Here is a 13,832-nt window from a genome sequence, read left to right as displayed (position 1 = left end):
CTTTCATGAGGACTAAGTTAGTGATTTTGTTTTACATTATAGAAGATGACACACACTACTTCAATTGAAAAAGTGAACTCAATTTGCTTGCTGGTACATTTATCATTTGATTTAAGGTAAAAAGAACAAAGCACTCATAAGGAGCAAATGAGGAGAGAGCGAAAGTAGCAGCTTAGGTGGAATACACAATTTCAACAATATAACAATATTCTGAAATGCTACAATGCATCTCTGATATACTGTGTCTTGCAGACTTTCAAAGGGGAGGAGAAAGATGGTTTAGAAAAGAAAAAGGCAATAGACTCTTTATTCATTATTCTCCTAATAACAATGAAAGACGTAAAGTAGTTTTTAACAGCTTAATTTTCAAATAAATTCAGTTCAGACTGGATGGTACTCAGGTCAGTATTTTATATATTTACTGCACATGTGCTACTCAAATGCTTTTGTTAAAGAGCTTCTGCAAATGGTCAGATAAGAGTAATACTTACTGGTAATGAACCCATGATGGACCAAGCGTTTTCTTAAACTGAGTAAGTCCCACAATATCAATGTAAATGAGTTCTACCACTTTATCTCCCTGGGTGGGGCAGCCAGATCTGTTACCTACAACCTTCTTCATAATCCTATTAAAAAAAAAAAACAAGGGGGAGGGGGGAGAATATTTCAGCACCTTTCTGCATTCATGCGATATGCAATTTGTATTGATAATCCAATTACATTAAAAAAAAATCACATTGGTCAATTATTCTAATTTTGCAAAGACACTAACTTCATATGTGCAATTTTAATCTCTTACTGCTGAAAGCCAGTAAAACATTCTAAAAAGTTTACTGCAAAATGGATTAAGTACAGTAAAATAGAGACTTCTTATAGTAGACTCTTGTCACTGAGTATTTTCTCTAGTCTAAACAGAAGTACAAATATAACCTGAGCAGCAATTTTCACAAAGCAAATGCGATATACTGAAGCAATTTGGATATCACTTCTAGTATTTTATTAACTATTTTGTTATATCAGAATTCACTATAATATGGTTTCATTGTATATATTGTAAAAATGAAAGCTACAGAAAAAAGGACAAATGCCCAATCTTAAACCGGTGCATTATAAAAAGCATTAAAGCAGGACGAAGTGTCACTGAGACTAAAAACCAAAATGACTTTATCGTACAAAAGAAACTAATGTAAATTTGACTGAAATATAAGCATTTTCAGAGCACTTAACTGCATTAAAATTAATTTATTTAAGACTCTAAATAGGTGGATGCGGAGTGGGGAATATTATAAATTTAAGCTAAAGGACATGGAATTAGAATAGTCAGTAATGTATCTTGTTGCAGATGTTTAAAGCACCTGCAATGGTAAAAAATTAAGCTGCTTAGTTTGAATTTTCCAGCACTAATTTATGAAATCTCAGGAGGCTGCAGCTACAATGAAAACATATTATCCTTTTCACAGTGCATATATTTAGCTCATGAAAATAATCTTCTTATCTCCTGTTTAGTGAATTATCACTTTCATTTTCCTCTTCAAGAAATTATAGACAGTACTAATAGAGGCTTCAGGAGTTTACAATTTCTTTTTTGTATTCTAGTTTCAAAATTGAAAATAATCTTCTTACTCCTTGAGCTCTGCCAGTGAAGATGAAATCCTAATGTCATGGCCCAGTAAGTAGAGAGATGTAATTAAATCACTCCATTGGACTAATTCACCAAGTGGGCCACCACTAAATGCATTCTCTGCGATCTTGAATCCGGATTCCTTTGTTAAAAGTCCCAAATGAACAAGGATCTGAAAAAGAAAGCCACATGTAAGCAGTAACAACATTAATTCTGCAACTAATTAACCAATGTACTTTATGTTGGTTCCTTCTTGCTCTCTCCACATTCCAACTCAAACATTTGGTTTTTTAGCCAATTTAATCAAAGAACTGTTACATTTCTCAATAGCCCTGCCACTCTACTAATTGTAATAGTACTACTTCATTGCTTTAGACCATTTTTACAAACCACTGGAGTGCCTTTTTAAATCTTTTACATCCTCAGATATGATCTAAACAATATGATTACACAACAAGAAAATGCATTAAAAATGAGGGGAAGCAGACTGAGATGGAAAAAAATATGATTCTATATATAAAAAGGTGTTTGCCTTTTCGTCCCAATAAAGTTTGAGATCAAAAAGATTATAACAAGGAAAACAGAAAATAAAATGTTACAATTAACTCACATTTTATACAATATGTGAAGATAGCAGTTTCATCATTCAAACATTGGAATGTTAAGTAATTCCCATTAAAAATTAAAGGAGTCTGAAGACTAATAAGACAAGATTAATTACAGGACATGACAACATTTCTTCTGCTCTTGGAGGACCATATTTTCTCATTAGGTACTTGCACTAGCTCGACACTCCAGCTGAGAAGGAAACGACATGTTTCTCTCTGGGGCTACTTCACACGGCTGCACACACAAACCACTCTGGACTGCACAAGAGTGACAAGGGTGCTCCCCCACCCCAATGGAGGGAATTTTTCTCTGCAGCTCTCCAAATCCTTTATGACCTTTGTAAATAAGCACTACAACCTGTATCATAACTGAGCACCAAACGCTGTGAAGAACTATCATCCTACTTTGATGACAAGATCATCTTGGCACATTCTCTAACAGCATGGATCTGCACCACCTATCCCTACCAATCAATAGCCCAACTGCATTCCCACAGTTTAAATAGTTCACTCAAGAAGTTCTGGATGCCCTAAGGGAATCTCGACCCATGATTTGTAAATCCAAGCCGCATCATTCCTGGCTCGTAAAAGATAGTTCTGAACAACTGGTACCGTTCCTGACCAAAATAGTCAACACCTCAGAGAAGGAATCTTCCCTTCTTCCTTCAAACACAAAATTGTCAGACCAAAACTGAGCAAACACACTCAGGAGACATAGCCAACTATCACCCTATGTCAAACCTCTCATCTCCCTTCATAGAGAAATTAGCTGAAGGCCAACTACAAGGTCAACTAATTGAAACTAATATTCTGAACCTGGAACAACCTGGCTTCAGGCCAGGATATGGAATTAAAATCATTTCAGTGGCACTCATGAATGGTCTCCTGTTAGTTGACTGAGGGCAAACATCCATTCTAATCTTCCTGGTCATCTCCGCAACATTTGACACAGTCGATCAGGAAATACTGTTGTCTTGTCTGTGAGAGGTGGCAGGAATGCAGGGCAATACGCTGATATGGTCTGAGTCCCTCCTGGAGGATGCACCCAACAAATAGGAATGGAAAACTGCACGTCATCCCACAAGGATGAGTTCCCTCTCTGGCCCTTTTCAACTATATACATCCACTAGGTGCACTGGTCAGACAACACTGACTCAAGTACCAGCAACATGAAGATGACAAACAGCCCTACCTATCCTTCACCACACACGACCACAGCACTATCACCAAGTTTGGCTCAGTGATTGGATGAGATCAGCTCAGAGATGAAGAGAAGCTGGCTGAAGCTGAACCGGAGCAGAAGTGATACTAGTTGACAGAGGAAAGCATTTTGAAGAATTGCAGACAAGTTAAAGTCTCCTTTGGTCTGCAATCGGTCAATTCAGTCTTTAGTTTAGGAGTCCTCTTGGATATCTCACTGATAAGCTCTCACATAGCAGCAATGCTTTCTATCATCTCTGATTAGCTAAAAGTCTCAATTCCATCCTGGCAGATGATGACCTGGCCTCAGTTATTTATGTCTATCATCTCTCAGTTGGACTGCACAAATGTAATACACCTGGGCATGAAGCCTTCATTGCTTAAATGCCAACTAGTATAAATTGCTGTAGAACGTCTCCTCAGCAACACATCAGACCTGTCCACAGTTCTCAACACTGATTTCCCAGAGAATTTCAAATCACATTCAAGATCTCAGTCCTTATCTTCATGGCAATCCATAGCCTGGGCCCAAGCATATCTAAAAGTCCATCCATCTAAAGCTCTGGGATGAAGACAGTGGTCGACAACTCCACTCCTCTGGTGCAATCTATAATAAGGGAAAATCTTGTCTCTGTGGGCCAGTTTGAAACTGTGGCACAAACTCCCCCAAGAACTAAAGACCATCACAACCCCCGCTCCCCCCACACACACATACCTTTTTGCTCCAAGTGTAAGGCATATTCCTTTGATCCTGCCTTCTCTAACACAAACACATAGCAATCCTGTATATTTTAAAAAATCCCACACCCTCCCTAACCCCTCTCCCCCAAAACCCCTACACAAAAAATAATCTACTAGCCCCACTGAGATCTTCTTGGAAACGGGAGTAAGAACAAATAAGAGATTAAGTAATTTTTACCTCTTCCCCCTCAAGCACTGCTTAGATGACAAGCACACTTTCCAAAAGCTGTTATGATTTCAACTGCCAGAAGCGGTTAATAAAAAACTCACTTTTTTTCGTTTTCTTTTCTCCAGGTTTTGCTTTTCTGCAAGTGACTTAATTGCTTCAATCCAAGCATCAGCCATTCGTCTGATGCGCAACATCATCCATCGGAATTCTTCATGCCTTGACATCATTTTGTAGAGGAGATCAAAGTTGGTATGGATTTCAGCCTTCAATTAAACATTAAGTAATAAAATGAGAACTTCATACAGTGTAATGTTCTTCAGTGACAATCTGTCATACTTAAACACTCTGTGCTTCACATCCCCCATTTGTAAAATGAAGAAAAATATACCGCCTATCTCACAGGTGGTTAAGGCTTTAATTAACACTTATAAAGTCTATAGAGACCTTTGGCTGGAAATCACTATCACTACAGAAGAGTCAGTTATTTTTATTACTACCTTATAGCGTGGAAAATACCAAAGTCATGAGTTTATGCAGAGCTCAGAAAGGATTTTTATTTGTATAGTATCATAGTTCTGTTTTTGATTATGTGGTTACAAAGTGAGCCTAAGTGGCTCTACCTCAGATAATCTATGATTAAAATGCACTAGAAACAAAAGAGAAGTAGCCCCAAGGCACTATAATTGTTTGTCATGAATGACCAAAGAAAGAAAAAGTTAGCCATGACAACATTAAGAAAGCAGCCTTAACTGGAAACAGTCCTCCTGCTAGAACAGATTAATCTATCCACAGTCAGGTTAACAATGTTCATATATAGGCCATCAATTACCCTAAGATATACAAGTGCTTTACAATCAGATGATAATGTTTATAGCTCTGGAGCATATGAAGAAAAACCAAATTTTATGAAAAATCAAAATGCTGACACAAAACTAAAATACAATCAAGTGTATGAGCCGTTTGCTGAGACTCTGGCCCTTGAGACATTATTGCTATGATTAGAGAAAGCTTGCAGTGCACAAATCCATCAATTTTTTTTTTTTAAAAATGGACAGTTTACACCAATTCCGAATGGCCACGGAAGATAGTCAGCACCTTTTTAACTTTATCCAGCAATATGAAGCCCTCAATTTTGCAAAGATTTGCTTAAACTTTATGTACTGCAAAAGACCCATTGACTTCAATGGGACTACTCAGTGCACAAGTCTTTGTATGACTTGGACCCACGATTGTAACTTAATGCAATAATGGAGGAAAACTGGGTGAAATGCTGTTCACATGACTGAGTGTGTAGCCTCATTGATAACGGTCTCTAAAGGAGTAGTTTGCATGGAAAAGAGGAATATGATTGGAGGACTCTAGTGTTAATATTCTTATTGGCATTTATATGGGTATAAGCGTCCGATTTTTGTCTGTGGACTGATTAACAAACTGCTTCCTTGCCTATACAGTAAGTGATAAGCTGAAGAATGAAAATGAATCTGTTGGACAATTTCACTGAACATTTAAATAGGTTTTAAGGCACAGCCAAAATCACCACTGCTCTCACCATTGCTTTTTGATCAGTTTCTTCATCAGGATTTTTTGCTCTCCAAGGTAAATGAGGACACCAGTTTTCAACCTGCAAAAATAATGGACGGAAAAGTTCTTTTATTCTGCTTTCAACACGTGCAACTTTATCAAATTCTCTTGTATTTCATTGATGTTATACTTCTCTACAGCTTGATTGATGAATATCAAGTCAGCCTAAAACAAAGCCATTTGCTGTTATGATGTGTCTTCCCAGGAAAAGACATCAAAGATGCTTTGCAGTATAAATGGATACCAGGGAAAACTTAAGATATAGAAAAAGCTCTACTCATACCTTAAATATAGTGTATAGAAGGTCATTTTCAATAGCTGGTTGCTTTTTATTAGGGAAAAAAGGAATAATAATAAAATAGTTTGGAATATGTTACCCAGTTCTAAGGACATGGCTATAAAACCTATAGGGATGGATTAAAAAATAGGGTCAAGTATTCTACCCTGTACGTTTGAGTTCTCCTTTACCAATCTAGACGAGAAACATTATACTGCCAGTGAGGAGGCTTGTTGGGAAGTAACGGGGGAGGATGGTGCGGATGACACAGGAAAATGCATGCGTTTAACAACAAAATGGCACCACATATCAATGTTAAGACAAAGGAAAGGTAACCACAAGGACTGAGTGACAATAATGACAGGGGAACCATGGCAGTAGCTGCTACCATTGTACTCTGGTACAATGTACTCTGGAGTCACTGCTGCTTGTATAATGGCTGGTTAGTACAGCGCCTTCCTGCTCTTCAATTTAAGATCTGCAGAGAGGCAGGGTTCTTAAGCTGCATTGAGGCCTAAACGATTGGTTTACAGACGATGTGGAGAAGGAAGAGTGTGTGTGCTGTCTGCACAACTCTCAACACTATTGGTGGAGAGAAGGCACTAAAGGCCCAAGATACTTGCACACGTATTGGGGAGAGGCAGAAGAGCAAGAGTGTGCTGGCCAGCTAGGATACCATCACTAACAGGGCTTGTGTAGAAGTTCCATGGGAGCAGAAGTCAGTGTTGCTGTTGTTATGCTCCTGTGTTTACAAAAACAGTCAAAATAAATGCAATATTAAGCTTAGAGATAAACAAGGCAGGTAAGGTAAAAGATATTACCTCACCCACCTTGTCTCGCTCCTATCCTGGGACTAACATATTTGCAATGTTGTTATAGCCATGTTTAGCTTACTCAGACCTACTCTATGTTCTGAAAGCAGTCAACCCAAAATCAGTAAAGTAGAGTAGCCTAAGCTAAATAGCATGCAAAAAGATTACGTAGAAAAGCAAATCATACAAAAATGGTTTAGTAGAAACCATAACCTCATTAGAAGCAAAAAAACTCCAACCCAGCTGGGTTCCCCATCTATATATGAGCATTCAAACAAATGTTAGGACCTCTTCCACTCAACATATTTAGTAGAGTGTCTGAAAGTGGTGATGGGGTCAATCCCCACTTGGGAAATGCCTGGCTCTTCATTACACTCAAACTCAGGAAAGATGCTGGACATTGTAGTAATAGTTCGTAATTTTAATCAACACAGGCTGCAAAAGCACTAGTGAAAAATACTAGAAACCTCCATTCTTGCAACCTAAGATGCACAAATCAGCTTGGCTTTGCTAAACAACTGTATTTTTTAACCAGGTAGGCAGGACGTTTTGGAGCACACAGCAAGATATTTCTACTATCAAAACTGATCTGTATTAAAGGAGAGGTGACCAGGACTATTGCACAGAAGCCTCTCTTCTGGCTTCACACACACTTACATCGCACCCAGCAGATCTTGCCACTTACCCATGGCTCTTACCACAACCGTCTCCTTCTGCATCATAACATGTATCGTTCCCCCATCCTTCCGCCCACTGCTCCATCTCCAATGTCTAGTCATTCTCATGCCTCTACTGTTCCCACCAGCTCTACCTGCTCCTCTTTCCTTCTCCACTACAACCCCGCCCCTCTCACCAGCACAAATCTAGGTCCTGTGTCCACATCTTCCTCCTCAATTCTGGTGACCTTTGCCTCCATCCTGGTTCCGCTCCTCTCATTTGCACACCAGTCCCCCAACATCTCATGCAATATCTTAGGGGACCATACTGCAGTATGTTTATAAATTGTATATGTATCACTGTGGGCCAGGGATTGTATGCAACTTGGAGGGGCAGGGGGGCGAAGAAGGGTTACCACAGCTCCTCTAGGAACTAAAAACAATGGGTGGTAATTAAAGTGAATCACTCAGGTTGTAAACATATCCAGAGAGGTACCACCCCCTGAGAGGTTTACATTTAATGGTTCAAACTGGGTTTTCCAGAGACCACCAGACAAAGAAAAATCTTTTGGCATAGAAAGGCAGAGTTTAAACTGACACTGGGCTTTTTTTCTTTGACTCAGCAAACAGACAGTCCAACCCTTGCATTAGGGTTGGAAAGACTTTGGCTTACTAGGGCCCCATAAGACTAACGGGTGAAATCTGCTGAGCTTTTAGTAGGTGTATAGGACCTTTATTGTTTTTAGGTTCTCTCTTTAATGCTTTCACCTTTAAGAATAAATGTATTTTGCTTTGTGTACACTATAACCAATGTACACTGCTGTAGCCCCTGGAGAGAGATTAACCACAGATGCTGGACCCAAGTCATGCCATCTGGGGAATAAAGATGGGGGAATAACAGTTTGCACAGAGACTGCAAACCTATACCCCCAATCTGGAGGGAGACAGAGGCAGGTCCCTACCCAAGAAAGGTGGCCACCGAGAGCCTGAAACCTTAAGTGGGTGCCCTCGAGACAGACCGGAGAGGGTCAAAGGTGCACTAATCCCTGAAACTGGGACAATCGCAACCTCTTCGTACCTCACCCTCTCTAGCTCCTGGCTCTCATACAGACCGGTATCCTTCATCTGAGCTGCTTGTGCAGCTGCCCTCTCTATGGAGGCCTCTCTTCTCACACTCTCTGCTCTGGGATCAGGTCTGCTCCTGCTGCTTCCAATGCCTCCCCCTTTCCACTCTTCTTCTTTTGAACAGCTTTGTATCGGACTTTCTCTCCTCCCCATGTTGCTGTCCCCATCCACCTAACTCCTCCCCATCAGCCTTCCTCTCTGATTTCAACTCGTGGCTCTCTCCTCACAGTGTCCCACGCTTGTCTGCAGTGACCCCAACTTTCATGTTGATAACCCTGCTGACCCCTTAGCTGCAAGTATCCTTGCCAGCATCTCTTCATTTGCTGTACAGCCCTGATTCAACTCTCCTGCTAGTCAAAGAGATCATTCACTTGGCTTGGTTCTCACCAATCACTGTGCTCTCTTTTTCTCTGATTTCTCTGTTGCTGAGTTCTCTCTCTCTGACCATCACCTGTTCCCTTTATCACCATCCATCAACCCCTCCCGCAACACACAGTCACATGACCTTTCCATTACTTCCCATCCCTCAGCGTTGATCACTACTTTTCTGCTCTCAGCCTTCTTTCCCCACCGTCTCTTACCTTTCTTCCAATGATATGGTTGTTGATGCTTTCCCTGCTTCACTCTCCTCCACCCTTAACTCTTTTGCCTCTCCACCATTGCAAAGTATGCCCTGCCAAGTGCCGACCCCCATTCCTGCCCCACCGCCCCCACCACAACCACTTCCTCCAGTCCTGCTGTCACAATGCAGAGCATCTCGGGTGGAAATCCTGTGAACAGACTGACTTCCTCAACTATAAATGTGTTCCTTCCTCCTTTGGTTCTGCCACCCTCCTGGCTAAAAATATCACTTCTCTAGCTTAATTGAATCCCTCACCCATGGTAACAGTCACCTTTAACTCATTCCTCAAACTTTCCCTTGCTCCTGCCTCCACTTCCCTCTCCGCACAGGATCTTGCTGACTTCTTCCAAGAGAAATTTGACAAAACAGGACGTGGCTCACCTTCCTCCTCCTCCCCCCCCCCGCCCCGCACCTTCCTGCAACACCTTCTTCTCCCTTCCATTACAGATACAGAAGTTTATCTGCTATCCTCCTCAAATCCCTCCACTTGCCCCACTGACCCCATCCCATCTCCCATGAACCCATCCTCATCCCCTCCCTTACTTTTCTCCTCAACCTCTCCCACTCCTCTGGCTCTTTCTGTTCACAATACAATCATGCTTTAGTCTCTCTCATCTTAAAATCATCCCACCCTAGACAGCACTTATTCTCCAGCCACCACCACCCCATCTCCCTTCTCCTCTTCATTTATAAACTCACTGACTGCACTGTCTACAATTGCTGTGTGGAATTCTCCTCCTCCTGAACCATTCTAGACCCTCTTTAACCTGGCTTCCACCCCTTGCACTCACTGAGATTGCCCTGCCCTTAGGCACCGACTTCGCCTCTGCCCTATGGTTGCTTGACCCCCACACTCTTGGCCGCCCCTGCACCACCATCCTTACCCTGCCCCAATTCCACCCTCTTCCCCAAGTCCCCGCCCCGCCTCTTTACCGCCTCCTCCCCTGAGCATGCCACATCCCCACTCCTCGCCCTCCCTCCCAGAAAGTCCTAAGCGCTGCCAAACAGCTGTTTGGTGATGGGAGGGAAGCGCAGGGAGAAGTGGGGACGCCGCAATCGGAGGAAGGGGTGGGGGGAGCTTGGCTGCCGGTGGGTGCGGAGCGCCCGCAAATGTTTCCCTATGGGTGCTCCAGCCCCGCAGCACCCACAGAGTCGACGCCTATGGCCTTGCCATAGTCTCGAATGACCTCTTCCTAGCCAAAGGTCAGATCCGGTACTCCATCCTCAGCCATCTTCCTCTTGAAATCTTATCCTTCCCCTTGGCTTCTGTGACTCTCATTTCTTGGTTTTCCTCCTACCTCTCCAATTACTCCTTCATCATGTCCTTTGCAGGATACTTCCCATCTCTCTGTGAGGATTCCACAGAGCTTTATCCTTGGGACCTTATGAATCTTATGAATAAAGATCAAAGGACTGTTTTGATATTATTGGGATTGCGAAAAGTTACAAGAGATCTTTCCATTGAAGAGGCAAGAGGACAGCGTGACTTGTATCATGAATGGATGGATGACCACGGCCAAGCCTGGCTGTAATACGCTGGGGGGTATTTTGCGTGAGCTTTTGCTTTATATGACTTAACACCTAGTTAGGCTCTAGAAAGCATGTTGTGAATTTATGTTGTATTTAACCCTTTGTTTCCATTAATTTGACTTTCATCTTCTCAAATCTCTGTTTTGTTAAATACACTTCTCGTTTTTCCTATAAACTTATCTAAGTGCCGTATTGAGCAGAGGACATCCTATGGTGTAACTGGTCAGTTGATATGTACTATTCCTTTAGGAGTAGCAGATCTGCAAATTCAGTGAGTGTCCATGGATCAGAGGCTGGACACTCCAGGGAACGCTCGGATTGCTCAGGGCTTGGAGCGTACCGATCGTTAACCTGCAAAGAGAGCGCGTGGGGCCTGCAGAGGCCTTGAAGGCAGTGCTGACCCACAGTGGGCACAAACAAGGCTTCCTCACACTAAGGGCAGGTGGTAGCAAGGTGCCTCACAATCCTGGGGACCCCTGGGAAGAGTCACAGTGGTGTAGTCAGTAGGATATTTCTGGTTAGCAAGGGTCATGCTCCTGGCACTTATATACCAGAAAGTCATGAGAAGGTTGGAAACAAAGAAAAAGGTTACTGTTTGTTATTTACTGTTTATTTCAGGTAAGGGAAATAGAACAGAGGAAGAAGAAGATGAGTAAATCCAGAGACATACATCAAGTATAACAAAAGACATTTGGAAAAACTTGTACTGAATGTGGCTTAAATGCTACAGGAAAAAATGAGGAAGGGATGAGATCTCTACTCTCAGAACATAAGGAGCAATGAGATCTGAATGATCCGCCCACCGAGACTGAGAACAAGTGAGGTATAGGCTAGAGAGAGAGAGTTTGGTACTGATACAAGTGAAGTAGCCATAAAACTTTAACTGGTCAAGTCACACCAGATGTATATCGCTTAAAGTTTAGAAACCTCAATAAAGATGGTATATCACAAGGATTATGTTCATAAAATAGTGGATTATTTGAGGAAATGGATAAAAAGTAAAGAGACAGAATCATAACAAGTTGGTAGATCTAACTGCTCAGGAGCAGTTCTATGATATCTGCTCAGCTGTGTGGGAGAAATCCCCAGCTTCTGTTGCAGAGGCAGCTGACTCATACTTACTAGCAGGACCCTACATAGAGTGCAGTGCCCAAAGGGAAGACCAAAAGCCTGTACTAAAAGGGGCACACCAGTTTGTTCCTGGGGAAAAAAGGAGGGAGGAGAATGGCTAAGCCCACATCAGGCTAGTACTTGTCACCTCCTGATAACTCAAATTATTGGACCTGAGGCCAAGAGGAAGGCCTAAGAAAACATTACTCATGTGGGTCCCTTGAACACATGAAAAAGCAATGGGGATCCAAATACAGGCCCCAGTCTGTCCAGGTTAATGCAGCTACCCTTGAGACAGAGACTTGATTGAGGACCTAGAGAGGTCTGAGCTGAAGATGATGCCTGCCTAAGTGACAGGCCAGAGGAGAGTGTTGTTCACAAGAAATCAAGAAAGAAGGTGGCAGAGAGAATTTGGGGGTGAAAATTAAGAGCTCAGTTTTAGCCATACTGAGCGTGAGCTGACTGCTAAACATTCCTCTGCCACCACTGAAGTCTCTGACTCGAGGGTAACTGCATTAACCTGGAGACACTGGGGCCTGTATTTGGATCCCCAAATAACAATGAAGGAGAGAGGAAGCCTGTACATTGATTCTAGGAAGAGAGGGATGAAAGCTGATACAGTCAAAATAGCCAGTCAGGAAGACTATTTAGCGGTAGCATGTTGACAGACTTGCGGAGTGCAAGGCACGGGTGTGAGAGACAAGAAGGAAGGTGTTTGTAATAGCAAAGGTGAGAGATGACAAAACAAGGATCAAGGTTTTGGAAGCTGGAACAGAGAGAAAGGGATGAATTTTGGAGATAATTAAAGAACAAGCGGGATTTAGCATTGGCCAGAATATGCAGGAAAGGGAGAGAGCAGGATCAAAAGTGACACCAAGACTGTAGCCTTGTTTTGCAGACGGACATTAACAAATCCCACCACTGACCCAAGCCAAAACTCATCCATCAAACTCCCCTAAGTTTTTAGAACTTAGTGAATACTGGCAACAGAGCGATGGAAGCAACATTGAACATACAGTAGGTATTCAGCAGCAGAGAACTGAAATTTTCTGTAAATGTTCTGGAAACACCCAGTAAGCAAGTAAACATTGCCCTCTGCAATTCAGGAAGTGGCACCAGATAATTTTCTCATATTAGAGAACCCTGTCCCTCAGTTCAAAGGGCTATAGGTGCCATCTTGGTGGTGGGGGAGAGAAATCAGGCCACATTCAAAGTTTTAAGTTGACATGCTGAGCTCTGGGAAAGGAAAGGAGTCCACAAGAATGTACGGCTTTCTACTGCAGAAATCAAAAATACACGAGCTGCTGTCCCCTATATATGGGCCTTAACATATATGGACCTTGACTTTTACTAGCCCTGCCTAAAGTAAATATGTAGAATCAATATTTTTTCGTCATTTGGGATATCAGTGATTACATTAAGAATGTTTGGGTAGTACAGGGAGATCTGAGCCCTGAAACATCAATATGTTAGAGGCTTATTCTTCCCTAAAAGAAAATACAAGGTACTAGAAGAACTAGATTAATATGATGCAAATACACCTCTACCCCGATATAACGCTGTCCTCGGGAGACAAAAAATCTTACCGCGTTATAGGTGAAACCGTGTTATATTGAACTTGCTTTGATCAGTCGGAGCACGCAGCCCCGCCCCTCCGGAGCACTGCTTTACCGCATTATATCTGAATTCGTGTTATATCAGGGTAGAGGTGTAGAAAAAAGTTTGAATATTATGTCATTGGCTATTTCCATACAAGCAAACTCCTCTCTGTTGTGTCATA

The 13,832-nt window shown here is 42.0% G+C and overlaps 1 protein-coding gene across 1 annotated transcript in view; it reads right to left on the bottom strand.

The window, feature by feature from the left end:
* The window catches only part of MGAT5 (alpha-1,6-mannosylglycoprotein 6-beta-N-acetylglucosaminyltransferase), a 165,048-nt gene that overhangs the window by 78,665 nt on the left and 72,551 nt on the right, over positions 1-13,832 (bottom strand). The window contains exons 5-8 of the mRNA XM_065413559.1: positions 5,889-5,960; positions 4,441-4,602; positions 1,624-1,793; positions 492-626 (exon numbers count right to left, since the gene is read on the bottom strand). Coding sequence (XP_065269631.1) covers positions 492-626; positions 1,624-1,793; positions 4,441-4,602; positions 5,889-5,960 — 539 coding nt within the window. The remainder of the gene's footprint in view (positions 1-491; positions 627-1,623; positions 1,794-4,440; positions 4,603-5,888; positions 5,961-13,832) is intronic.

Source organism: Emys orbicularis, chromosome 11 (assembly GCF_028017835.1).
Source record: "Emys orbicularis isolate rEmyOrb1 chromosome 11, rEmyOrb1.hap1, whole genome shotgun sequence".
NCBI classification, from domain to species: domain Eukaryota; kingdom Metazoa; phylum Chordata; order Testudines; family Emydidae; genus Emys; species Emys orbicularis.
Note: the sequence above shows the minus strand (reverse complement) of the source record. Positions and strands in the feature narration are given on the sequence as shown.